A 27,908-nucleotide genomic window follows, 5' to 3' on the forward strand; every position below is an offset into this window, starting at 1 on the left:
CACAAACCATTTATAACGAGATCTGGTACCCTCTTCTGGTCTGGAGGCAGAACACTGCATACATAATAAATAAATCTTAAAAAAAAAAAAAAATTCAGACGGATGACATGTGTTACAGCCTTTTCCTACTGAGACTCTATTACTAATAAATGAATTTTTAAAAAGGTGTAACAAAAGAGGAGGCGTGTGATAGCAGAGGGGAAGAATTTTTAAGAAAAGCTATTTGGAAGACAGGAAACAAACAGAAAATGAATTAGCAAAACTAGGGAAGGCTGATACTTACATGCCCACCCGCAGAACGATTAAAACCAAATGCCATTAACCAAAAGCGAGAGGCAGAAGTGGGCCACTTAACCCTAAAAGGCACACCAGTGGCTCGGAACTTAGGCAAGCTCGGGGCAGACTGCAGATCTACAGCTGTGCAGAATCAGCCTCTCAAGCACTTCTCTCTGAACGAGAGAGTAAGAAATACACCTCCCCGCAGGCTGACCGTGAAGTCCAAGTCCACACACACGGAGGGCACAGAACAGGGCTCAGCACACAGTGAAGAACACACCGAGGTTCACCAACTTAAAATAGTCACCCCCGAGGGACACACAAACGACAAGGACAAAAGTAGCACCCCCATCCCACAATCACAGGCTCTGATGAGCTGCAGCCATGAGGTTCAGCCTCAAGCAAGACCAGCAATCCTCAGTGTTCTACGTAAAGACAGTCAACACGAGCCAAGTGGGATTGTGCATTCCTTTAATGGGCGCTTAGGAGGCAGGTCTGTGAGTTTGAAGCCAGCCAGGGCTACATAGTAAGTTCCTGTCTCAAAAAAAAAAAAAAAAAAAAAAAAAGTGGAGGAGACAGTAAACATGGAGGGGCGGCCGGGAAGGACAGACTGGAAAAGTCACTGCACCACAGAAAGAGGAGCTTTGGGAGATTCCAATGCCATTCTCTAACGACTACACAGCGCTTACACCTTGGAACAAATCAAGACCCAGCTACTACAGTAATTAGAAAGCAGGGAGAGATTCAAATGAGAACTAAAGCGTAGTCTATCAATACCACAGGAGAGGTGCTACATAGAAATCTTAAAATTTAAGCCATCTGAAAATCATTTATCACAACAACAAAACTAGAGGTTAATTGCTTTATTACTGAGTTATATTGTAAAGTCTACATCTAGGAATTAATAAATGCTTTGCATTTCCATCAAGGACACATTGACTCTAGTGGAATAAAACAGACACAGACAAAAGACCAAGTACACATTTAAAAAAAAAAGGTCATGTTTTACTGGGTCCCACTTTTGCTGTATTGGACCACACTTTTCCTATTTGACTGACATTACATGTTAAGTCTGATTTACCTCCCCACCTTTTTAAACATTAAATGGGGCTTCTCATAATTTTTAATTATAAACGAAAGACTGAAAGCAACATGAGAAGCAATGTCTGAAAACAAAGGAAACGATGGCTATTTTGTTAGAGTGGAAAAGTTGAGTAAAACATGCCCCTGGGGCTCATCTCAAGAGAGACACTTTCACTCAGAGAGGCACGCACTTCAGATCCAAGTCAGTTTCCCACACGCCCGCAAAGACCAGACCTACGTGTTCTGGTCTTAGTGGCAAAAGTTTGCTTAAAATGTCTACGAAATATCTAAAAGCTAAATACAATAATAGAAAATTGTGTGCTGGTCTAAATACTCTTTTTCAGCTTCTTCCTTTTTTAAAAATTAAAATTATCTTTACATTTTGGATGTTATTAAAAAATAATTTACATTTTTAGTGTGCTTTACGGTCAATGACTGTAAAATTGCAACTTAAAAGACAAAGTTTAAAATTTTTATGTTTTACTTGATTCTACTAAAATTTAAATCTACTGCAACTTTATCTAAGCCATACATGAGGTAAATTTCAGCTAACAAATAAGACAACCATAAGGATATTGTTAATCATTTCAAGAGTACATAAAATTATAATGCCCTTATTTGAAATTACAAATTAAGCATTCACTACTGTGTATGTGATTTAAAAGCAAATGTTATACTTTTAAATCAAATTACATCAGGAATTATATGGTTAAGACAAACAAAAACCCCATAAACACCCTTCCTCAACCCAAAACAACAACAACAACAAAAAATCCCTGGACAAAAAAAGAAATTTTTTTTTTGGTAATAGAAAACATTGAAACAATGAATCTAAATGAAACAGAGGACCAGTTTCTAACGTCTAAACAAACACCCCTGCACACTTATTTACCTAAAGAATATTTTGATAATAAGCTGGATTGACAAGATAAATGCTTTGCTGTAAAAAAAAAAAAAAAAAAAAGTACAAGTTCCAATGACAGTCTCACAGCTGGCTGACAGTAGCCTGAAACAGGTATCTAGGTTGCCCTAAGAGATCCCTGTGGAAAACCAAGTGTACTTAAATGGTTTTAATGAAGTAGGGCTTTCATGATAGGATATGAGAAGTATTTCCGGAAGTAGCATGTTAGGCCGCACCAGCAATACCGTCACAGCAGAGGTTCCAGAAGAGCTTACTGCTGTACCTTCCATGAACAACATACCACGGCATCACAGGAAGCACAAACGCCTGACCCTCTCTTACTGAACTTCATTCACATTTGTAACATTTTTACTCAGTAGAGAATAAGTCATAAATCTTTTCTGTAAGAATTCCAAGTATTTAATGTGTAGCTTCACATTACATCACCATGTTTTGCCTTTTTTTCCCCAAATACACAAAACAATGCATTTTCCCCAAAAGTGAAATAAGATGTCCACATTAAAAAAATAAAGCCTACAAAAAAGTTCCAGAGCTAAAAAAATTATTCATATGGCACAGTGTGATCTCCAAAGTCCAAAATATTGAAATGAGGTCCATGTATGCGTCTTGTTTGCTTCCCAATGCACACTAACGTTACTGAGGTGAAATCACGATGTAGTTCTTCAGTCAACAGTGGACACAAATGTTTTTCTAGTTATTAAAAACAGGAGATCAAGGTGAATGTGCCGAAGTGCCTTCTTCAGTTGGATATTTTAGCATCTTGAAGAAACCTAGAGAAGGGATTTCCTTGGTTGGTCTCCATAGCTTGATAGACCAAAAACAAAAAAACTGCTACAACGACAAAGAGCAACACTTTTATCCACATGGGAATGGAGCGTCCCTTCTGCGTCTTCTCCGACTTGACACCTGCCAAGGGGGCAGCATGCTTGGGGACGTACTTCGATGAGAACGACTCTTCCATCCGGAAGTCACTGAGCTCTAGCGGCCGGCCGGCAGCCCCCTTGATTGGTCTGCGGCAGCTGGCACTGTTCAAAGTGAGAGAATTTCAGAAGATTATCCCTCAGACCAACAACGCATGTTAGCACAACTTTTATTTCTAAGCCCACTGTATAAAGCAGCAGCAGCAGCAGCAGCAGCAGCAGCAGCAGCAGCAGCAGCAGCAAACTGACACATAAAAAAAGCAGAGAGCCCATTTGTTACATTTTTCTGTATTTTCTTTCTTTCTGTGGTGGTGCTGGGAGGTAAGCCAGGGCCTCACATGGTAGGTGGGCATTTTATTATGGAGTCAAAGCCCAACGACATTTTCATTTTAAAAATGAGCTGTAGGCGGGCTGGAGAGATGGCTCAGAGGTTAAGAACACTGGCTGCTCTTCCAGAGGTCCTGAGTTCAATTCCCAGCAACCACATGGTGGCTCACAACCACCTGTAACGAGATCTGGTGCCCTCTTCTGGCCTGCAGGCATACATGCAGGCAGAATGTTGTATACATAACAAATAAATATCTTTTAAAAAAAATGAGGGGCAGGGCTAGGCACAACCAAAAAGCCAAGAGTTTGGGTCCCAGCACCCACAGCCATTTCTTCAGCTACCTTTAGCCAGGTGTGGTGGCAAAAATCTTTAATCCCAGCACTCGGAAGGCAGAGACAGGCAGCATCTCTGAGTTTGAGTCCAGCCTGGTCTACAGAGTGAATTCCAGGACAGTCAAGGCTTCACAGAAAACCTGTTTCAAAAACCCTCCCAAAAAAGTTAGCTACATCCTTTATTATAACATAATAGTGAAAACATGGATAAATACTCTCTAACCATCTTAAAGGCTTTTCGACTGTTATTTAAAAAGAAGAGATAGACGCTCGCTTTGGCTGTGAATCTTCAAGCCCAATGACGGACAACCCACCGGGGGGAAAAACCAACCCTGACCTTACGAGAGTGATGAAGCTTGGACTTGGCCACACGAAAACAAAACCCGGCCCACAGCACACACACCTGCAAACTCAGCACTTAGGGGAAAGCATGAGGATGAAGGGTCCAAGGTTATCCTCAGCTACACAGTGAGTTCAATGCCAGCCTGGGCTACACAAGGCCAGGGCAGCGGCTTGGTTGACAAAGCGCTTGCTGCTTAACATGAGGACCCAAGTTCAATCAATTCCCAGTGCACATGAGCACGCTCGAATACTCTTGGCTAGTCAATTGACTCAGCCAGTGAAAAACCATTCACTGCTTTTCCATTAAGCTTGAGGTCCTGAGTTTGATCTCACAACCCAGGGTGAAGTAGGAACCAACTCCAAGAGCTACCCTCTGGGAAGGCAGGAGATAGGACTCCTGGGGCTATTTGGCCAGTCAATCTGGCTGAACTGGTAAGCTTCAGAGTTAGTGAGTGACCCTGTCTCAAAATATAACGAGAAGGGTTCAGAAGATGGCCCAGTGGAGTAACCGTTCTGGACACATCAACAAACTGCAGTCAATGAGAGACCCTGTCTCAAAACAGTAAGTGGGGAGCAACAGAAGTCACTGGACACCCAGTGTCTACCGCTGGCTTCCACAAGTAAACACGAGCACAGAAGATAAGTAAAATTAAAAATAAACAAAGGGGTGTGTTCAGGCATAATTTAGTGGCATGGAGCTCGCCAAACACGTATGAAGCCCTGAAATTGATGCCACGTTCTGTCAAACCCTGTTTCCATCTCCTCCTTAAAAGAGTTACATGTAATAAATACTCCGGCTTGATAAAATAGATTTTGAATGATTCAGTTTCCACGGAGGTGAACCACAGCAGCCGAGAGGAAGGAATGTGTTCACAAAAGAACCACTTGATTCTGAGAACAAAGCTACAACAATGTTGTGCTGAGGAACTGAAAGTTCCCTAGAATATATCCATTTTCCATTCAATCCATCCAAGTACCTGATTCCTGTTGGAGTAGATGCTTCATAGGGGAACATTTCCTTAAGAATATCCCTTTCCACTCGTCTTTCCTCTGTTTTCTCTCCCACCTAGGAAGAAACAAACAAACAGCCACAAGTTAGAATTTAGTATTCATATGCAGTAATTAAAACACTCAGACAAACATTTTAGGACACCCTCTCATCTAGCCTGGCTTTGTTATCATCTAGGTATTCACAAGCCTCCAACTCTTCAAATGTCATCACTGAACAGTATCTAAGGTAGTTACTGGAGGGAAAGGACACACACTCAAGGGGGGAATACCCTGCAACCAAATCGTAAATTCCCTAGTCTTGAATTAAGAGTGCACTGTTTCTTCCTGTTAGAAATTCTGTAATAAAGGATTAAATATAGAAGATGTCTAATTAATGTAGACCTCTATCTTGTTAAGTCAATCAAGCCATTCAAACGGAAAGAAATTTCATCTCCTTTGCCAAAGATTAAAATTATGAGCCATGCAGCTAGCATTTTAAAGATCAGTTATACAGGAGTTACCACAGTTACTTGCAAGTCTTATTGCTTGACCTTTCAACAAAAGTGCAGTTTCCCCACAGCCCAAGTAGCATTTTAAACTTGGATCCATGACAAAAAGAGCATGTTACAAGCAGCACCCAAACTCCCCTGCAATCAGAAGCCGAAGAGCCACACAGCAGCAAGAGCATGGTATTATTAGTAGGTCATGCTATATTAATTTCCATTTCCAAAACTAAAATTGTTTTATACCACATATGCACACATATACACACCAACATACATAAACCTCCCAGGAAAATCCTGTCCCCTCCCACTTAAAAAAACAAGTCTGAAAGATGAATGAAGCAGTGGGCTAAATTGTATCCATTTACTTCAGCTCTCGTCAATGGTTTCTTTGGTGTTCTTCTGGGTATGTCTGAGAATTCAGGGATTGGCAGAATAGAAGATGCATGCTTGAAATTTCCAGTCAACCTATTGACAACCTGCCAAGATTCAAATTATTCAGACTCAGAATTATCCAAACATAGCAAAGACACTCAAAATGAAAAGATATTCCACTTCTGCAATATTCGATTTCCCCCTAATAAATGTTTAGGTAACAAGATCTAGAAACACATTCAGTGCTTCACAGTGACCTTCTTGTAATTCTTCAAATATTTAGTAAAAAGTATTTTCATAGTATTTAGGATTCTTGTGCAATGAATTAAATTTACTTGTAAAATGGTTACATTCTGGATTCTAAAATCCAGAAACTTGAAGTAAATTAGTTCAAAATGTAATATGATTTGCCAAAATTCACCACCTCCCAAATTCCACCTAAGGGGTAATCCAAAGAAGAGCACTTAGATAGTTTATGAAACATATTTACTAAGGATTCGTTGCTTGAAGCCTTTATAGTTTCAGCTATGGGAGTACTCTCTGAAATTACTGCACCATCTATACGAAAATGTTGTGAAGTTTCCACCTGTTAGTTTGAAAACAGAACAAAAACAATAAATGTAAATAATCACTAAACCCCTACCACTCTGAAAACCCACTTCTAAGACTAAGCCTTCATCACCCTTTTCCTTGGAGTTCTCCTCGGCCCTCTTGTGGGCTCCCTAGTTAACGCCTGCAGAGCTCCGCCTTTTGACGATCCGCTTGTCCACTCAGTCTCAGTCACTCCAGCTTGAGAATAGCTCTAGTCAAGTACGACACGTTAAAGGTCAGATTCTACCGCAAACACCTTAATAATGACCATTTCAGCACACCGAGACACCAACAACTCTCCCAATGCCAGCAGTTACAAACAATGAATGCTACGCCCTTGAAATCGTTCTAAGGGCAAGGACTTTGCTGCCTTGTAATCATCAGAAAGCAAAGCAGCTGATCATGATTCACACGTGTGTCATTTGTGACAATCCACTTTCTAAACTCGAAATTTCCTAAGTACCTGTAAGTTCTCCCTCCTCTCCCCCGACCCCTGGAAATAATTAGGCTGCAAGGCCCCTAACAGTCACTCAAACTGCGATTGTGTTCTCACCCCCTACAGGAAGCAGACAGTGTCACCTTCCAGCCCCAGGTCACTCTCTCTGGGTGGATAAAACGGACTCCCCTCATGTAAAAGTACTTTAGTGGCTGAGCACAGTGGCACACTTGTAGTCCTAGCTTCAGGGAGGCAGAAGCAAGGGAACTATCACAAGTTCTAGGACAGCCTAGGGTACTTAATGAGACTGATTTAAAAAAAAAAAAGGAACTTAGGGCTGAGGGCATGGCTTGCTTAGTACATGCAATGCCACGTCCAGTCACCAGCACCACGGAAGAAATCCTTAGCAGTTCTTACAGGCTAGCTCAAATCCTTTCAACCAAAGCTTCTCACCAGTACAGCATGCGCAGGCTGCCACTTCTGCTCAATAATAGTTTATGAACATCAATGGCAGCTTTATGTCTAAGTCAGTACCTAGTCAATCTAAAGCGCTACTTTTTTACTCGTAGCCTGTGGTAAACACCCTGATTTACTATAAGCACCACCACCCAAACCCTCTAATGGCACAAACAGTCTCCTAATTCAATCCATGTTTATCTTTATTTGGATTGACATTAGAAGAGCTCTTTTTTTCCTTTGAGACAGGGTTTCCCTGCTTAACGGCCCTGGCTGTCCTGTAACTCTCTCTACAGATACCAGACTGGCCTTGAACTCAGAGACCCACCTGCCTCTGCCTCCTGAGTGCTGGGATTAACGGTACAAACCACCAATGCAAAGCCAAAAAAAAAAAAAAAAGGTTTAATTATGTGTGTTGTGTGTGTGTGTGTGTCTCATGTACACATACATATCACAGGCCACAGAGGGTGATGAATCCCTGGGGCAGGAGTTACAAGCAGCTGTGAACCATGACATGAGCCTGAGAACCCAACTCAGGTCCCTCTGCAAAAGCTCTTAACCGTCATCCAGCCCTCTCTCCAACAGCAGCATGGTAAAATCACTGACTCACAATCTGAACCTCAGGGTTCCTTTTCCTGCTATTAGTGAGGAAATCTCTGTTGAATGTAAAATTAATGTCAAAGACAAATCATACAAATAGAACATAATGAATTCCTATTAATAGTCAAATTCCCAAGTGTGTAAATAGAGGCTACAACGCCAGCCTGCGCATCTCAATCCTGGTGACACACCTGTCATCTCAGACCTGGCCTCCACGTCGTCATTCTCCTACCTATGCCCGCCTAGTAGTGCTGCAACTATAAGAATACATCACCACTCATAGCAACTGACTTTGAGAATATAAATAAATAAAATGATCATTTAAGGGCAGAATTTAGAAAGATGCACCAATCAATTACACAGAGGATTTTCTTACTATATGTACATAAGGTGAGTGCTCTATGCTTTGAGACAAATAAGAACCATAGTCACACCGATCATCAGCAAGATGTTCCCCTGAAGTCCTGATCTACCATGGGGATCCATGGAAGAAACCAAATCTTTTCTCACTGAATTCTGATTAAGCTACCAAGTGAGGAATGAGTCAGAAGATACCAAGTAGCTGAGGCATGTGGGAGTACAGGCGCTATGCTAGTAAAGGCTACACATCCCAACAAAAAACAAAACAAAACAACTCCCCCCAAAAAACCCACCCACTGCCGGGCGGTGGTGGCGCACGCCTTTAATCCCAGCATTCGGCAGGCGGATCTCTTTGAGTTCAAGGCCAGCCTGGTCTGCAGAGCGAGATCCAGGACAGGCACCAAAACTACACAGAGAAACCCTGTCTTGAAAAACCATAAAGAATGAGCTGGAAAAAAACAGCTAAGGGGTGCACTTCAGCTGGGTGGGGTGCTTCAAGCCTTTAGTCCCAGCACTCGGGAGGCAGAAGCAGGTCAGCCTGGTCCACAAAAGTGTTTTCCAGGACAAGCTCCAAAGCTACACAGAGAAACCCTGTGTCGAAAAGACAAAAAAAAAAAAAAACAAAAACAAAAAAAACAACACACACACACACACACAAAAACCCTCCTCACACTAAAACCAAAACAAACAAAAAGGCTACACACAAAAAATCTGTACTAGGACTGGAGAGATGGCTCATCAGTTAACACTGGCTGTTCTTCCAGAGGTCATGAGTTCAATTCCCAGCAACCACATGGTGGCTCACAACCATCTGTAAAGAGATATGGCGCTCTCTTCTGGCCTGCAAGGTTACATTCAGACATTACACTGTATATATAATAAATTTTAAAAAAAGAAAAAAGAAAAAAATCTGTACTAAATTACTTTACAGTAAGATATAAACAAGCCTGGCATGATGGTACACGTGTAAACCACAAGATGTTGACAGAGTAGGACGAGGAGGTAAGACTCTCTCAAAGTATTAGCAAAGGGGTATAGGTCCCTAACATGTGAGAGTTCCTGGATCTGATTCTCAGGACAGTGGCAGAGAAAGGAGAGAGAACATATAAATACGAATGAGACTGAAGATAAGAAGCTATACTACCCCCATGTGTTCACTATCCACTCTCGGGTAAAGCAGGATTAACATGACTATTCACACTGACTGGCATTACTCCAACAGAGAACAGTACCCTCAGTATTGCTGTGAGGCAAAGACGTTTGGTGATACCCTGCAAAAACTACAGAATATTTTCACTTGTGCATTTCCCCAGACCAAGTGACAAAGACCAAGCAAATCGCTGCTTGTTGTGGCATAACCACCATGTAAGTGAGAACAACTTTTCACACACTCTAACTAAAGGACAGGGCAGCTGAGTTAATTACCGCAAATCTCAGTATGCAGGATGAGGCTGCACAAGAGACGGGAAGGAAACAACCGTTTTGATTTGGAGTGAACTCTAGGACAGATGGAGGGAGGGTAAGAGTGCTGTAAAGGGAAAGGAGCAAATATAAATAACCTATGTCGAGTACTTCCTGTAGAAGACAAACTAAAAAGGAAGTGTCCATTCACAGGATTTTAAACAGTACTTTATATCCTAGTGAGCTATCTCAATGAAAACGCACTGGATTGCATTTAGCAACCTTAGCATTATTTTGAAACATGTAAAACATGATATTTAAATTAAGAAAAGTATAATTAGGAGAGCCAAGATACTCAGCATAGACACATGTCAGAACCAAGTTTATAACTTCTATCTGTAAACCTGAAATGCCATCACGTGCTCAGATTCTCCTTAGGGATGGAGGAAATAAGGGAATGAGACTCCAGACCCTATCTACCCGGCTGGGAATGAAGCCGCAGTAAAACGCTTGGACAGCATGCGGCAGGCTCTGGGTGTGATGGGGGTTATGAATGGATTACAACCAATCATGAATACAACAATCACAGCATAAAAATTTATCATCCAGTGCGGTTGGGCACACCCTTAATTCTAGAACTCACATTTCGAGGCCAGCCTGGTCTACAGAGCGAGATCCAGGTCAGGCACCAAAAACTACAGAGAAATCCTGCCTCGGAAAACCAAAAACTGGCAAATAAAAGGTATTTTTCTGGTTCTCTTGTATGATTTTAGTTATGGATATCAAATAATAAGACAAAGAGTCAACCTTTCAACATCTGAACTTGTTAATTAATTTTAGTATATTTAACGCAAATTCATGCTGTTTCCTGAAGTGATCAAAAGGAGGGCTACAACATCATTCATGAAATACTCTTGTCAAAGAGACTGAATCCACACCGGGATCAACCCCTTGGGTCTATGCTGTCCAGTACAGTAGTCACCAGCTACACACTTGTGCTCTGTCTGAAAGACTACTCTAGCAGACATCCAACATTTCAACTGTGACTAAAAAAAGCTCTACCATACTGTCACACACAGGTCTAGTCTCCAGTCTACCAGATTATACAGGACATCAAGAAAAAAATGAAAATTTGAAACAGCCTACCACCTCCAGAATAGAGGAAACACCGTCATGATCAATCATGGTCACCACATGGAGGAGGAGAAAAGGGCTGCAGTGGGAATTAGTATACTGTTCAGATTCCTCAACTGAACTACCCAGTAAAGCACGTTTGGTCAGGAATGGTGGTCCACTCCTGTACCTAGCATTTGGGAGGTCCAGGCAGGAGGGTCAGGCAGGGGTACACCGGGCCCTGCCTCTCCACCTCAACCCACAAAAGAAAGGAAGCGGGGCCCGGCAGTGCACACCTGTAATCCCATCTCCCCGGAAGCAGGAAGGTTGACAAGCTGCAGGCCAGCCTGGGATATACAGGGACATACGGCCTCACAAACAGGGAAACAAGGCAGACAGAACGTGGAAAAGACAGATGAATAACAAAGTAACACGGCGTCTGGCTGAAAGAGTAAGGATGAGGAAAAGAACCTTGGGTACCAACCCTAAATCAGCGTCTGTAATGCTCCTCTGTAGAGTAATACATTTATTGATGCCTTGTACTTATTTTCTCCCCAATTTCCTGTAATTTTCCTTTTGGAAACTGTATCTTGTTCTCACCCTATGCCCAAATTGTAAATCTTTATCTTAAATAATGTAGTTTTAGAATCACACTAGCTTCATAGAGTAGGAAAAAGCTACAAGTGAAGAAACAAGGTAAATTAAAAAAATCTGGACACAATGACAAATATATATATTTTTCCAAGTTCCAAAGAAGCTGTATCAAAAGTGCATTTCTATCCTCTAAAACAATTCTTTCCAAAGGAAAGATCTCAGCAAAGCTGAGATCCCAGGTTCTAATCCGCCGCATCAAAATGAACAATGGGCAGGATGACCCACAGCAGACTGCTCAGCACGGGACAGACACCACAGGGCATGAACACTACTGACAAACCCACAGTGCATCTATTTTCCATACCATTTAACAATGAGACTACGTGGATGAGTAAGCTGGAGTGTGCACCAGCTGTTGACCAACGGTCACAAGACAAGACAGAGGTGTGCTGCTCAGGTGACTCACACCGGCACAGGGTGATCAGAAAACTTCAGATACCTGATTATGCTCAATTCTTCTTTGCTTGAGTGTTACTGGAGTCTTTGCTCTGCCCTTTAGTGGCTCTCTCTTCTCAAGCTTGAGCTCTATTTTAGAGTCTGGAAATAACATTGGAGAAAGCATTATCTACTGAAACACTTAGTTATGTTTTACTCATTATCACTTTGGAACCCTGGTTTTAGGCACATTAGTACACATGACAATCTGTTTGTCGTAATAAGTCGGTGGAGCAAAACTGCTCAGTAAAATTTATCAAACAAACAAACCCTCTTAAAACAAAACAAAACAAACAAAACAAAATAAAAACAGCCCAAACCTCGACTTTTATAATCTTAGTCCATTTTTATCCCTTCCCACTGTTTAATCTGATTACTCTTTCCTATTTAACTCTTGTCCATTTTTCCCACCCCTAGAATAACCTTAAACATAAAAGAATTCCAACTGCTCCTGTGGAGGCTTTTCACTAAAAACCAATGCCAATGTGGAGGTATTGTTTTGTCTAGGCAATACATTACTGCTATACAGCAAAGGCTAGCTGGTAAATTAAAATTTCGCATGTGGAAGGGGTGAATTTTAAAAACGAGATTGTGCAGCACCAATCACTTGACTAGGGGGTGCAGCTCAGTAGTAGAGCATGTGCTTGGGGTGCTGGGTTCAATCCTTAGCACCACATAAGCAAATAAAATGAAGTTTCTTATATCATAGTCATTAACCCAATAACACAGTTTAAAAAAGTGCCAAGTATTCCAATTCTTGTAGTCTTGGTTTTACCATAATTTGAAGACCTACACAGAATCTTTAATATACTGAGAAATCTAATTCCCGGCAGCCACGGTGGCGCGCGCACACCTGTAACTCTAGCACCTGGGGCCGCAGAGACAGGAAAATCTCGAGTTCAAAACTAGCCTGTGCTACACGGTAAGACTGCCTCAAGACAGAACAAAAACGTAACTTTTTTTTACTTTTATAATTTTTCATTTATAATAAAGCAGGTCAATTAATGCTGAAACTTTTAGTTCCGAAAATTTGCTTTCTTAGCAGAGAAACAATAGAATCCAGTCTTAAAGTTTAATTTTATACAAGCTCAATGTAGCCATGCTTCAAAGTGATCAAGATAACTCTGTGCCTTGCTGAGCCTCCTGTCTAATCTTCTTAGTCCAAATACACCTGCCATCCCCCTCCCAAGACAGTGATTGAACCAACTAGTTCAGACAGGTCAATCGGACCAGGCAACCAACTCCACGCCCAATCGTCACTAGATCTATGAATCTATCAGTACTGATAGATTATAAAATCCACTCTACCAGTGAAACAGAAACTGATTAGACAAATAAGTCATCTGGTTACAAATTAAGTCCTTGTTCAAATTTAGATTTTAATGTCCAATTAAATATATGGTCCTTAAATAGTGGAAAGGACATATGACCACCAGAATATTTTCAATTACACTGCTGGAATGTTTCAATGATGAAATGGAAAAGGTATGTTCATTCACAAATATTCAACTTGTTGAAGCTCCATGAAGAAAACACACATAAAACATGTTTCCGGAGACCACACAAACTGTTCAAATTTAACAACTTTATTGAATTTGCAGAAGCATTCTACAGGAATACATTGCTTTAAGAAACCACACAGCACTTAACAGGTACATGTGTACATGTACATTAGAAGACAAGTAACAAAGCTGCAGACGGAATGTGCAGTCTAAGAACATGGCAGTAGACATGTACACTCAATGGACTGTATTTGGTCATGCTTAAGACCATGTTCCGTGTCTCTACAGTCAAGCTACCTTACCTTACAGCCATACACATGGAAACAAGGCAATACATCGCTTCATACAGACAGACATTGGGGCATAGTAAAATCGCTTAAGGTTTTTAGAAAATAACTCAAATTTGCTTTTAGCATTCAGATCTGAAATTTAACTACTCAGGACATACAACATACCTTTACATACATGTAAGTAAAAAAGCCCTGTCTTCCCAGTGTCTTATTCATCTAACAAAGGTCATGTTGGGCGAACACCAACTGTATCAGAACATCTACTTATCCACAGCTGTGTTCCTCAGTGTGGTCTACATGCTCGCATGACTTGGCTGCCTCCTCTATCAGAACATATAGCAGCTGTGCATTGCTTTTTTCACTAAAGTGAGCACACATGTGAGGGTGTGCGTACATACATACAGGCACGCAGTGTACCTCTTCTCATTGTCTTACAAAGCATCTCTAGGTTTAATTCTTCCGTGAAACTCTTCTGGGCGGTGGTGAGCTGAACTCAGGGCCATGTGCATGCTAAGCACGTGCTGCTTAGCACTGAGCCGCTGCCCCTCCCCCTTCTATTCTCACAGAGTGTCTGCACCAGCACATGTGGGGACTGGCACTTAGAGTTACGCTGACCTAGAATTACCATGAAGTCTGCTTGCTGGGGACAAAAGCACGCACAAGGAGGCGGACAAATTTAAGAACGTGTGGCTACTTAGCCCAGGGCGACGAAAAGAGTAAGTGCAAAGGTCGCCTGGGGATGTCTTGCAATGTCGTGAATGGACAAAAGGCCTCCTAGCCAAAGATGTGTGTAACGAAAATGAGCAACAGAAAGCAGAGCAGACTGAAACCACAAGGGCTGTGGGCCTATTTCACTGCTGAGACTCGGCATTCCTGCACACTAGACTTTTCAAAGTAAATTCCCGTGAGAAGGAAAAGAAGACAATGATTTAAGTGATGAACAGTGTTTAACCCTGATCAAGGCGTAAAGAAGTATGTGAATGGCACTGATAAAAAAGAGGGAGGCCGCTGGGTAGTGGGGTGCACGCCCCAGCACTCATAAGGTGGGGGCAGGCAGAGCTCCGTGAGTTCAAGGGCAGCCTGATCTACAGAGAAACCCTATGGCGGGAAAAAAAAAAAAAAAAAAAATGATGATTCTACTGATACTTTAGTTGCTGGAGTTCTTTTTAAATCTAAGAGCTGTAAAATTTTTTATCAGAAAGAAAACAATTTAAGACTTGTGTAAAAGTGTTATGTAAAACAGGAAGCCCTGTGACTATTATGTAGAACTGAATAGTATTGTAAAATTAAAAACAAAAAACAAAAAAAAATCAGGAAGCCATAAACTTATGTGAGACAAACGTGAACTAAACTTAAACTGTACTAGGCTTCTCTGTGTGTCATTATACTATAATTGATGAGTGGAAGCTTAACACCTTGAAATTAGTGCTATTAGGAGATTAAAAAGGCCTCAAAAGAAAATTCTGGCATAGAAGTTGCTAGATTTCCTAGAAATGTTCATAAATTCTACAATCAAGGATAAATCCCTTTGCTTTTAACTACATTACTGTTTATTTCCACGCTTTTTAATAACTTTGTGTACTTCCCCTCCGAACAGTGTTCCACCCTTAAAGGGGGCGACTGTCAGTTTCTTCTTAGAAGCTGGGGCAATCTTAGAGTCCTTCAGCCACAGATGACGCCGACCCATAGTTGAAGACCCCATGATGTGGGCAGACACCCTCACCTCATCAAAGGCAGCGTCACAGAGATACGAAGCTGAATCATAGGTTCTGCTGAGAATCTCAAGGGCTTGGTGTGCACGACTGGGATCTGAACTAATGATCTGTGCGGCCCGACTTAGGTCGGCTTGCAGAGACTTAGCCACAAAGGCAGTGTGGGTTGCAATCTGCAATGCTGATGCCGCAGCTTCATAAGATCTACAGAGAGCTAAGTCCAAATGTTTGTCACAAGACTCAGTGGAGGACGCCTGAACTGCGGCGCGTGGGGTGGTTTCAGGGACAAGCCCCAGGATTTCGTCATCTACCGCTGGAACCGACAAGATCCGTGTTGCCTCGCTGGAAGAAACTGGGTATTTGCGTGCCAGTGAAGGCAGCCGCCTGTCAACTTGCTCCCACTCCTCTTCGATCACTCTTACAATCGATTCGTGGAGAGGAAAAGATGGCTCGGGGGCATCTCCTTTACCATGCTGTGCTTGCTGAGACACTTCTATCCCTAAGGTTGTAAGGGAACGAGAGACAACACTCTCGGCAAAAGAAGACGCATGTTCAGAAGCAGGCGTGTTCTGAAATGCCACACGTGAACCTGACTCCCCTTCCTTCCCGGGCGTCTCACTGAGTCTGGGGACTTTGCGGGGAGGAGACAGGGGTTCAGCAGACTCTTGCCGATTAGACTGGCTAAGTCTCTGGCATATGTTTTCTATATCCAGTGTGGGTACAGAACCGGAGATCCCAGGCACGCTGCTGACCCCACCCTGGACTAACAGAGAATTAACGTAGTCTCTGATGGCGCGAGCAAGAGGTGGAGAGATGACCTGGGACCTCTCTGACTCCTGCAGTACCTCTGTTTCACTGCAGATCACGGACTGATCGGACACACCAGGCCCCTCAGCACCGGAGGGCCGAGCTCTGCCTTTCCCTCCACGGCAGACACTTTCTACTACGTCCTTACAGTAAGTAGTAGTGGTCTCTCTCATCAGGGAGGGAGAAGCTGCAGCGGAGGCCAGCCTGGCAGCGAGTTCACGCTGAGCGGGTGATGAAAAACTTTTCTCTACACACCTATCATAGCTAGACTCGGAAGGAACGAATACATTCCGCCCAGGGGCCAACCTCTGCACCTGTCCCTTCCCAGGCAAGGCTGGGTCAGTGAGAGGCTCCCTGGGGGGGTCTCCCTTAGAAGTGTGGACTCTCTTAGCTGCCTGCGCTTCCGTCCTGCCCAGAGGAGGGCGGGTGGAGATTTCAGGAAAAGAAATACCCTGAAAAAATCCACCAGAGGGAGCAGATGCAAGTTCAGAAAAAGGAACAAAATCCCTAGTGGCCTTCACTTTCTTGTGTTCTTTCTTCTTCCCTGTAGAGGCAAAAGAGGCAGGAAGTTTAAGCATGACTGGTCTGGGCTGGTCTTATTCTGCCTCCTTGCTAAAACAGTGTTGTTGAAGAAAAGGACCCTATACTTCACGCTCCCAGAAAACCAGCCTGGGACACGGTGCCTTGGAAGGCACGGTCAGCTTAGAGATTTACAAAATCAGCAGATTATGAGTTAAAACTCCAAGTACCAAATTCTGCATTTACTCTAATTTAAAAAGGAATGTACTTCCTGTTCTATTCTCAAAAATATTTAAAATCATGGTCAAAATTGCCATGAAATCAAATTATGTAAGCAAAATCTTTTAAATAACTTGTATGCCTATCAATAGAGAAGAAAATGCCATATGATACTATATATTTATTATAAGGAATAAACACAAACATGAAATATGATCCAAAATATAACAAGGAACAAAATAGCACATAAAAGACTACGATATCATTTATCTAGATTTTTTTTTTAAAAACAAAGCATTTATCAAACTGATCATTGCATATAAAAATTGGAAAGATAGATATCAAATTAATGATTTCTTCTGGAGATGTGATAATGGGGGAAGAAAAATTTTGAGAAAAGTTCCCTTTGAAGCAAAAGTGGCTATTTAGACATCGATCTTGTCGATATGGTTTTAAATTTCCCTTCTCCACGGTCAGCACCAAGCCGGGAAAACCCACGTGTATCTGATGAGAGCATTTACAACTCACCGTCATCGTTGTCACTGTATCTGTCGGAGTCGTTACTTCCGTTCTGTCTTGTGTTTTCTGCTGAAGAAGAGACTGTTGGTAGAGGCGTAGATGACCGTGATTCTGTCCCCTGTTCCCTCAGTTTCAACAGCTTCTTCTCATACAGCTTCCTGGTTGTCCCTGGGATAAGGCAGAAGTTCCATTAGTATTAACATGAAACTGTCTTTTTACAAGATTAAAAACAAACAACAAAAAACCATTATGTGCGTGTGTAATGCAGATGCCTGGAGACCAGAGGAGCCAGATCCCCCTGGAGCGGGAGTCACAGGCCATTGTGAGCCACCCAGTGTGGGTTCTGGACAAGACTCAAGTCCTGACAAGAGCAGTGGACTCTTCAAAGCCCCAAAGATGGGACCATCTTTCCAGCCCCTACAGGAAACCAGTTTTTAAGCAATGTGCTTGCCATTTCTAAAGTGATTAAATACAATACATAATGAACTCTTCTCTGAAACGGCTGTTTCTCTGAGACAGAGTTTCTCTGTGTAGCTCTAGCTGTCCTGGAACTCACAGAGCTCTGTGTGCCTCTGCCACCACTGTCTGCACAAGATCACAATCTTATTAAAAAGATCTTATTATTTATGTGAGTGGGTGTCTTGTTGGCATGTCTACCTGTACATCATGTCCCTGGTGCCTGTGTAGGCCAGAAGAGGGTGTTGTACACCATCACCAATAGTTGTTAGCCACTCGGGCGTGGGGAATCAAAGATCTGCTGTAAGAGCATCTAGTGTTCTTAAATGCTGAACCATCTCTGCAGCTCCCCAAGAGCTTTTTTATAAACAGATGGGAACTCTGAACAAAAAATGACTGTACTTCACAACATTAAGAGATCAATATGCCTAGAAATAGTCAGTGAACCATGGATTAAATTCTATAAATCATACTTGAATGTCTTTAATTTTCTACTTACATTAGGCATGCATCTTTCCTTAATTTCTGGAAGATGATATGACAACTGGTTTATTGTTCACAAATAACACCTATTTACTATATAAGTAGTCTTAAGACAACTGGTACATTAACATGTAATTTAGCATATTTCATGTAATATACAGTTCAGTGTTTCTCAGAATTTTACAAAAGATATCAAATGTCTATTGGTAATTACAGCCACAGGTTTGTCTGAGAATAACCTATGAAGTGCAAACTTTTAAATCCAGCCCTTGAGTGGCAAAGCTAGGTAGGCTACATAGTAAGGCCCAGGCTCAAACAAACAAAAGACAAAACCAAATCATTGTTCCCACTATAGCTATAACAAAGCCCACGCAATCTCCCCCCAGCCTTCAAAATTTTACACAGCCCTGACGCTGCGTGTGAATTTTTCTCATCTTAGGGTTACTGTGTAAACCCTGTAAGAAAATCCTAACTAGGGAGCTGGAAAGATGGCCCAGAGGTTAAGAGCACTGGCTGTTCTTCCAGAGGTCCTGAGTTCAATTCCCAGCAACCACATGGTGGCTCACAACCATCTATAATGAGATCTAGTGCCCTCTTCTGGTGTGCAGGCAGAACACTGTATACATAATAAATAAATAAATCTAAAAAAAAAAAAAGAAAAAAAGAAAAGAAAATCCTAACTAATCTGGCAAACTCCTATCTAGACAAGCACATGAGGAATCTAGAGCACTTAGTTCTGCATGCCTTCTGTTTCATCTGTTCTTCAGGGTTATCAAGACAGAGTTAAAAAGACTTGAATGCTAGTTAGGAAATGGAACTTGTTAGTTAGGAACTGAGTAATCTGCACTCTGCTCACTGACTGAGAGGATTTGACCAGATTTTCTTCAACTGCCAGATAAGATCCAAGGCTTACAGAATAGCTCAAAACGACCACTGACCAGGACAACATCAGCAACAGGTAATTTTACATTTCATCCTCTACCGAAACTCTCATTTTATTTTCCTCATTGAGAGTTAATGAAACTAAAATGTTGATTGGTTACATAAATACTGACAGCCCCTGAAGACCCAAATTCTAACCATTACTGAGAGTAAAAAATGCTCTGGGCTCTTGCTTCTTAGAACAGACATTTGGGACGTATCAACTTACCCACAATGGGACCGGGATTCACCCCGTATCTCACAAGCTGATCCAGAAGTTCTTCATTAGAGAGCTCTGTCACATCTAGGTCATCTTTATCTTCTAGTCTGGGCTTATCAGTTTTCTTTGTGGCTTTCTGTAAACAAAGTACAATTACCTTCTCTACATGAAAAGTATTCATTTACACGACATTCTCTATGCTATCAACAGGTGACTTATTGTTACATTAGCCACAGCAATTTGGCTAAACTAAGACCCATTATTGGAAGGCTTTTCTAAGCTCAACTGTAGTTAGACTGTACAAGCTGATACACAAGTAACTTAGATGCTAAACACTGCTGTTGGAGGTGAGGGCACGGCTCCATGTCAAGGCCCTGCCTAACCGAGGAGATAGTAATAGTGTGTCCTTTGACACACATCAAGTGTCCAAAAGGAAATAAAAACAAAGTAAAATAAATTAACTTTAGTCAACACACCTTACATATTCTTGGGAGTCTTGGAATCACAACCATGCTACCATGCCTGACCCAATCTGATTCGTCATATTAGGCTACCATTTTTAATGTGTAGTTTGAGTAATCTGGGTATAGTATGTAAGAGAGCATGAGAAAAAAGGGCAAGAACAGTATCACATTTTTACCCTAAGCATCAAAAGAGACAAAGGGGGGCACAGAATGACGCAGCAGTTAAGAGCACTTTAATTCTCAGCACCCAGTTGGTAGCTCACAACATTCTCTAACTCTAGTGTCAGGGATGTGAATGGACACTGGACAAGTGGTACACAGACATACATGCAGGTATAACACCCACACACATAGAATGAAAGATTAAAACAAAGAAACAGCTTAGGCTGGGCAGTGCTGGCGCACACCTTTAATTCCAGCACTTGGAGGCAGAGGCAGGAGGAACTGTTGAGTTTGAGGCCAGCCTGGTCTACAGAGTGTGTTCCAGGACAGGCACCAAAAACAACAGAGAAACCTTGTCTTGAAAAACAAAACAACAACAAAAAGCTTAACCCATAAATAAAACAAATCAAAGTGCAATTTGATGAGAAAAAAAATTAAGTCATTAAAGAAATCTATTTCTTATTAGAAATGATGGGGCTGTGAACATAGCCCCACAGTGGAATGTTTGCCTAGTATGCCCTGGGTTCCAGTCTGCCCTCAAAAAGAAAAGAAAAAGAAAATAATGTAGGCTTTTAGAAGCAGGAAACCAATTCACACTTCCATAATGAAAAAACTTCAAGTGAACAAAGAAATTTTTTGAGTGGGCTATATGCTCTCATAAAGTGAACTATCACCAGGCCGCTTGATTTTAAAATTTAATCTGCCTTGGGAGAAAAGTTCCAGAAAAGTAAATGTCACCTAATAAATATTACATTTAGGAAGAACAAAACTTGGGAGGTGGATAATCTGTACACATGATTAACAAAGCCGCAGATTCAATTAAGAAGGAAGTAGTAACTGTGTGGAATTCTCCTGACTTTAAAAGTATATAGGTAGCTCTTTTTCTTTAAAAAAAAAAAAAAAAAAGTCATGGGAACGCTTGCTCTGCCAGCATGCACTGTGCATAGACCATGTGCATGCAGTACCCGCGGAGGCCACAAGAGGGCATCAGATCGGTGGAACAAGGAGTTACAGATTTCAGCAACCAAGTCAGTGCTGAGAAGCCAACACAGTTCCTCTGGAAGAGCGGCCAGTACTCGAGTGCTGTAACCCAGGGTGAGACCTTGAACTCCCAGCAATCCTTCTGCCTCCCGAGTTCTAGGTCTAGATGATGCATGAACCAGTATATCCAGTTACTATTATAAAACATTCCCCTGAACATCTGTTATGTATCCAGTTGAATTTTAAGTGCATTATATTTGCACTAACTTAAGGAACTCTATAAACATTAAGCCAGGCAAGGTGGCCTGCACATTTAATCCCAGCAGAGGTAGGCAGATGTTTATGTCTGGTTTTTTAGAGACAGGGTTTCTCTGTGTAGCCCTGGCCATCCTGGAACTAACTCTGTAGACCAGGCTGGCCTTGAATTAAAGAGATCCACCTGCCTCTGCTGCCTGAGTGCTGGGATTAAAGGTGTGTGTGTGCCACCACCACCTGGCAGCAGGCAGATCTTTGAGTTGGGAGGCCAACCTGATCTACACAGAGTTTCAGGACAGCCATGGCTACATCTAAAAACCCTGTCTCAAAGAAACAAAAAAGAATCCTGGGGTTGGGGATTTAGCTCAGTGGTAGAGCGCTTGCCTAGCAAGTGCAAGGCCCTGGGTTTGGTCCTCAGCTCTGGGGGAAAAAAAAAAAGAATCCTAAAACTCCCGTGGGATAGACACATTAATATCTCCATATTATAAAGTAAGGAAACTGAGACCCAAGGCTAATCTATTAAATCTTCAGTGTGTTCTCTAGTAACATTTACATGGACATCATATAATTCTTTCACATGCACCCTTTCCTGGAAACTATTATCACAGTAACTTTGCACCACATTACCCTGACATTAAAGAAAGCAATCAGAAAACATATATAGTATAAGCTACTGAACACAAGGCACACACTTATGAAACCTAATTAATCAATTTCCAACCTAATTAAATGATTACTAGATTTCTACATTTTATATGAAAAGGCCAGGTGGTGCAGAGAGTTCAAGGTCACCCTCCTGTCCTATATAAGAGTTCAGGTCTAGTCTGAGCTACAGGAAACCCTGTCTCAAAACAGGGGGAAAAAAACAACCAATCACAGGTTTCATTTGTCACTCCAGACATGGTGGGTCATACCTGAACTCCCAGCACACAGGAGTCTGAGAAGAGGACCCTAAGTTTGATGCCAGCCTGGGCTATATAAATTCAATAAATGAATAAGTGTGCATGAAGTTCTCGATTCAACCTCCAGCCCAAAACAGTCTCCCTGGACAGGTTCACTCAAGAATGTCTCCTCTATGCTCCACTGGATCCCTAACAGCACAACTTGTATTCTCTGCACGCTCAGACAAAAAGGCAGATTGCCAACTCCATAAATGTTTACTCTTGTGCCCACTATCTAGATAATTGTAACACCTAAAAATACTGATATCAAGACAGATCATTAAAAGCCTAAAAACAAAACAAAACAAACACACACACACCCGCGCACACACACATAAAAACACAGCCAGCCCCCCCCCAATCATATGCACCCAAGGTAAAATACTATGGTGGTGATATTTATCCTTTAATTTATAAATATAAGTTTAAATAAATAAATAAATAAATAAATAAATAAAGGCTGAGCATGGCAGCACATGCCTGCAATCTAGAACTTAGGAGATCACAGCAGGAAAAACATGAGAATAACTTTATACAAGCAATCACAAATGTTCTACAAGACTTAAAAGTGGTAACTTAAGATTCTGAAATAAAAACTCATTTTATTCATGTATTTAAAACAATACAATGTCAACTAATGGCCAATATTAATTTTTTGAGTAGTTGATATTGAGTCCAATCAAAGCTATACACCTAAAACATTTTAAATGTTGCAGGTGGAGAACACAGACCTATCATTATGAGACCCACAGAAAGAACCCCTGCCATACAGCTAACTAGAAGATACACAGGACATAGGAGGTACTCTGCCTCCTCCCCACCCCCAAGTGATAAGGGCTCAACACAGCGCCTAGAGCATTCTAAACTGTCCCTCCACTTGACTCTATTGTAGGTGCTCAAAAAAAAAAAAAAAAAAAAAAAAAAGAGAGAGAGAAAAGAAAACGGGTATGATCATTCATGTAAAGATGAGCTGAGCTGAGGAAATAACACAGCTTTTAAACCCATGAAAGCTTCAAGCCCACTGTGTAGATAGATGACTCTGAACTCCTGATCCTCCTGCCTCCACCAGATGAACTGGGATTTAATTTTTTACATCCAGCCAGAAGCTTTATGGCTTATACACTTGGACAAACACTTGGATGATTTAACAGAATACCTGCCTGACCATGTGCCATTTGAAATGGAAAATATCTCTTTTTTTCCTTACTAAATAAGTACCAAGATAGTTCAAATGCTACCTCCTTTTGGGTGGGGGGGGTTGAGATAGGGTTTCTCTGTGTAGCCCTGGCTGTCCTGAAACTCACTGACCCTTGAGTGCTGGGATTAAAGGTGCCTGCACTATGCCCGTTTTGTGTGTGTGTGTGTGTGTGTGTGTGTGTGTGTGTGTGTGTGTGTGTGCTCGAGCGCGCGATGCGCAGTACCTTTTAAAAGAGCTGATGGAGAAGGAGCTGGAGAGATGGCTCAGTGGTCACTAGCACTGGCTGCTGTCCAGAGGATCCAGATTTGATTCCCAGCACCCACAGGGAGGCTCACAACCACATCTAACTCCAGCTCCAGAAGGTCTGATGCCCTCTTCTGGCCCCCTTGGGGAATGAGCATACACATACACATGATGGGCATACATACATGCAGGCCAAACATTCACACACATACAATTAAAAAAGGAGCAGCCGGGCGGTGGTGGCGCACGCCTTTAATCCCAGCACTCGGGAGGCAGAGCCAGGTGGATCTCTGTGAGTTTGAGGCCAGCCTGGTCTACAGAGTGAGTTCCAGGACAGCACCAAAGCTACACAGAGAAACCCTGTCTCAAAAAAACAAAAACAAAAAAGTAGCAGGGTGGTGGTGCACACCTTTAATCCCAGGACTCCACTCCGGAGGCAGAGCCAGGTGGATCTCTGTGAGTTCAAGGCTAGTCTGGTCTACAAAGTTCCAGGACAGCCAGGACTGTTACACAGAGAAACCCTGTCTCACCTCTTATGGGAAAACACCAAAGTGGGATTACTAGACTGATGGTAGTCTTTTTAAAGCTGCTGAGGAGACCTGGCTTCCACATCTTGCCCTAAAATGGTGACTGTCTGACCTGAGGCTGTTTTTTTTCTCTTCTACAAAATAAAATCATTAATATCCATCAAAAAACAAAACAAGCAAACAAAGAGACAAAGGGGTGCACTTCAGCTGGGTGGGGTGGCTCAAGCCTTTAGTCCCAGCACTCAGGAGGCAGAAGCAGGCTGATCTCTGTGAATTCCAGGCCAGCCTGGTCTACAGAGCCAAGTTCAGGGCAGTCAGGGCTACACAGAGAAACTCTGTCCCGAAAAACTTAAACCAAAAACAAAACAAAAACCTAAAAAGCAGTTCTCCTGTTTAAGAGACAGGGTCTCATCAATGCAACCCACACCGACTCAAAACTTCTTGTGATCCCGCCTCAGCATCTTGAATGCTGGAGTTTGACTTGAGCCTTGCCACTAGTAAAATCGACTTAAAGTGTGCGGGCGTGTCTTCCACGTTTTTTTTAAGACACATGCTACTGCTGCACTCAGTTCTTTATGTAGGTGCTGGAGATCAGACTGTGCATGGCGGGTCATTTCCCTAGCCCCCTAAAGTGGGTTTAAACCCACAAAAAAGCATGGAATAGCCACCAAATAAATCACTACGCACGCGCACGGGGCGGGGAGGGTTTCTTTTTTGGTTTTTCGAGACAGGGTTTCTCTGTGTACTTTTGGTGCCTGTCCTAGATCTCACTCTGTAGACCAGGCTGGCCTCAAACTCAGAGAGATACACCTGGCTCTGCCTCCCGAGTGCTGAGTTTAAAGGCATGCATTGGGCAAACAAAATCAGTCATAAACATAATGGATGACACTGGAGATTACGTTATGTGAAACTAGCCAGTCAGGTATGGTGTAACCCCATAATCCCAGTACCTGGGAGTCAGAGGCAAAGTCATCCTTGACTACGGTGAACTCAAGACCAGTCAGGGTTACACGAGACCCTATCTCAGCTTCCCTTCCGAAGACAAATATCGCATATTTTCTCTCATATGCAGACTCTAGATATTGTTTTAAAAAGCACGACATGTAAAGTAGAAGGGGGTAACGGGACTACTGGGAGGGCAGAAGGGGCGGGGAGTCAATGGGAGAAAATCGGAAACAACTTGATACACATGTAAGTAAAAATTCCAGATGAAATCCATTATTTTAACTAAAAAAATGTAATAAAGTGGTATGTTTGCCCCCAAAAATCCACAAATAGGGAGACACCAAAGACAGCAATAGGTGCGACTGGCCAACATTTATGTATTTATTGGTTTTAAACAAGAGCAAGTAGCTAAGGATCGCCACGATGGAGATCCCATCTTCCTCTCCACCCGATCAACCGGGAAAAGAAGCTCGGTGGAGTTTTCTCATCTAAATCCGCACGTGCCTATGACGTATCCTTCCCTCATTTGGGCAATCAGCGAGAGACATCAAAACAAAACAAAACACCAAGATTAAACAAAACACCGTAAAACTTTCAAAGAAGCAACTGGCCCGAGGTGTGGTTCCGCGCTGGCACATGCTACACTGTACTGGGTGGGCTGTGGGTTCAATTCCCAGCACCGAGAGAAGCAAGCCGAGATTTTTTCCCCCCGGCTATACCAGTAAACAGTAGCAACAACTCCAATCAAAACGTTCACTGGGTCTCTCAAAGATTTTAAGTTACACCAGTCACGAGTCTTAATTACTCTTTAAGACTTGAATTCTGGTAACTAAGTATAAACCAACAAAATACTATTTAAAAGGTACAACAACAAAAAACCCCAAACAGTAAACATCTGAAGGAACCCCTCTTAGATTTCTAGGGTCTGAGGCTTCAAACTGTAACACGGATACATCAGCATGTCATAATTTTTTTTTTTCTGCTTCCGAATCCTTCCTCCCTCAAGCAAAATCTTGAAAACGGTATAAACAACTCAAACTCCTACTAACTAGGACCCTCCAAAACGTCTAGGGGAGCGGCTGCTTTTGCAAACGCGGTGTGACGCATGCCATTTGCAGTACAGCTTAACCCACGAGAAGCGGGGGCCCGTGGACCGCACGCGAGGACGAGGAACCCAACGGTTCCAAGAGCCCCCGGGAGGCACAGAACATTTTAAAAAAAAAAAAAAAAAAGGCGGGAATGTCTTCAGTTCAAAAAAAAACCGGCCAGAAAGGACGATGTCGCCAACTGCCCTCCAGGGAGCGCTCTGACACTCGGTTGCGACTCACTCGGGCCCGAAAGCGGGAAAAATGCTCCAACTTCAGCCAGGGTGCAAAGAGGCCAAGCCATCGGGATTGGGGTGGGGTGGGGGTGCTTTTTGCAAAGGAGGCCGCTTCTACACCGGCTCCCGATCTTGCAGGCGCGCAGGGCGCAGGGCCCCGGGGCAGAGCAGCCAAGTAGCCGAGGCGCGGCGGCTCGCACCGATCATCCTTCCCCTCCCCGTGCCCTCCCTCCCTCCCTTCCCGGGCCAGCGGCCTGGCGACCACGGCACCGCGGGCACCGGGGTGGGGTGGGGTGGGGTGGAGGGGACCCCAGGCCGGGAGGGCGGGCGAGCACGCGCCCCCCAAACGCCCGCCTCCGTGGCCCCGAGCTGGGGAGGTGGGGGAGTGGGGGGGATAGCGAGCCTTACCCTGCCGACGGCGGCCCGGCCGCGGCCCGAGGAGGCCCCGGAGCCGAGCACCGGGGTGGGCTCGCGCTCCTCGTCGCTGGAGAAGTCGGGCGGCCCCTTGCTGTTGGCGCCCGCGGCGAGCGACGACGAGGACGAGGACGAAGCCGGCGGCGGCCGGTTGCGCGCCGTGAGGTGCTGCAGGTAGAGCTGCACGTAGACGTCCTTGCGCTGCTCGCCGGCCGGGAGCGTCACGTTGTTGGCGACCAACTCGCTCTTCAACTTGTCTTTGGTCAGGACCGAGGGGTCCTCCAGGAACTCCGGCATCTTCGGGCTCGGCCGACACGGACCCCTCTCCCCGGGCCCCTTTTACAGTCGTCGCTCGCTCGCTCGCTGCTGGCCCCGGGCGCTGCGCCGCCGCCGCCGCCTCGCGGGGGAAGAGGAAGAGGAGAAAAGGGGGATCCCTGGCCGGGAGCAACGCCGCGCGCGGGGCAGCGCACCCAAGTCGGGACACAAAAGCCCCCGGCGCACGACGAGCGAGCAAGTGCGGCCAAAGCCCGGAGCCCGCAGCCAGCCTGAGCCGACACACACACGCGTGCACACGCACACACACGCACACATACACACAGACACACAACCCGGAGGGGGCGGGAGGAGGAGGAGCAGCCTGGCTCGCGCACGCCCCAAGAACGCGCGCTGCCATTGGCGGGCGGCGGGAGGGA

At 43.4% G+C, this 27,908-nt stretch overlaps 1 protein-coding gene across 5 annotated transcripts; it reads right to left on the reverse strand.

The window, feature by feature from the left end:
• Positions 1-1,124: 1,124 nt before the first annotated feature.
• Tmpo (thymopoietin) lies at positions 1,125-27,833 on the reverse strand. 5 transcript variants are annotated; one of them, XM_006979806.4, is made up of 9 exons: positions 27,211-27,828; positions 19,775-19,901; positions 17,695-17,853; positions 12,122-12,219; positions 6,754-6,873; positions 6,562-6,657; positions 6,065-6,175; positions 5,181-5,269; positions 1,125-3,306 (listed from the first exon to the last, which is right to left on the reverse strand). In XM_006979806.4, the coding sequence occupies exons 1-9, from the start codon at positions 27,511-27,513 to the stop codon at positions 3,021-3,023; spliced, it is 1,389 nt and encodes a 462-aa protein (XP_006979868.1). In that variant the 5' UTR covers positions 27,514-27,828; the 3' UTR covers positions 1,125-3,020. The 5 variants fall into 5 exon arrangements, with proteins under 5 accessions (XP_006979868.1, XP_006979869.1, XP_006979870.1 ...); XM_006979807.4 differs by lacking the exon at positions 6,754-6,873 and having other exon boundaries at positions 27,211-27,826; XM_006979808.4 differs by lacking the exons at positions 6,562-6,657; positions 6,754-6,873 and having other exon boundaries at positions 27,211-27,829.
• Between the last annotated feature and the right edge of the window lie 75 nt (positions 27,834-27,908).

This window comes from Peromyscus maniculatus, chromosome 18, assembly GCF_049852395.1.
Source record: "Peromyscus maniculatus bairdii isolate BWxNUB_F1_BW_parent chromosome 18, HU_Pman_BW_mat_3.1, whole genome shotgun sequence".
Lineage (NCBI taxonomy): Eukaryota > Metazoa > Chordata > Mammalia > Rodentia > Cricetidae > Peromyscus > Peromyscus maniculatus.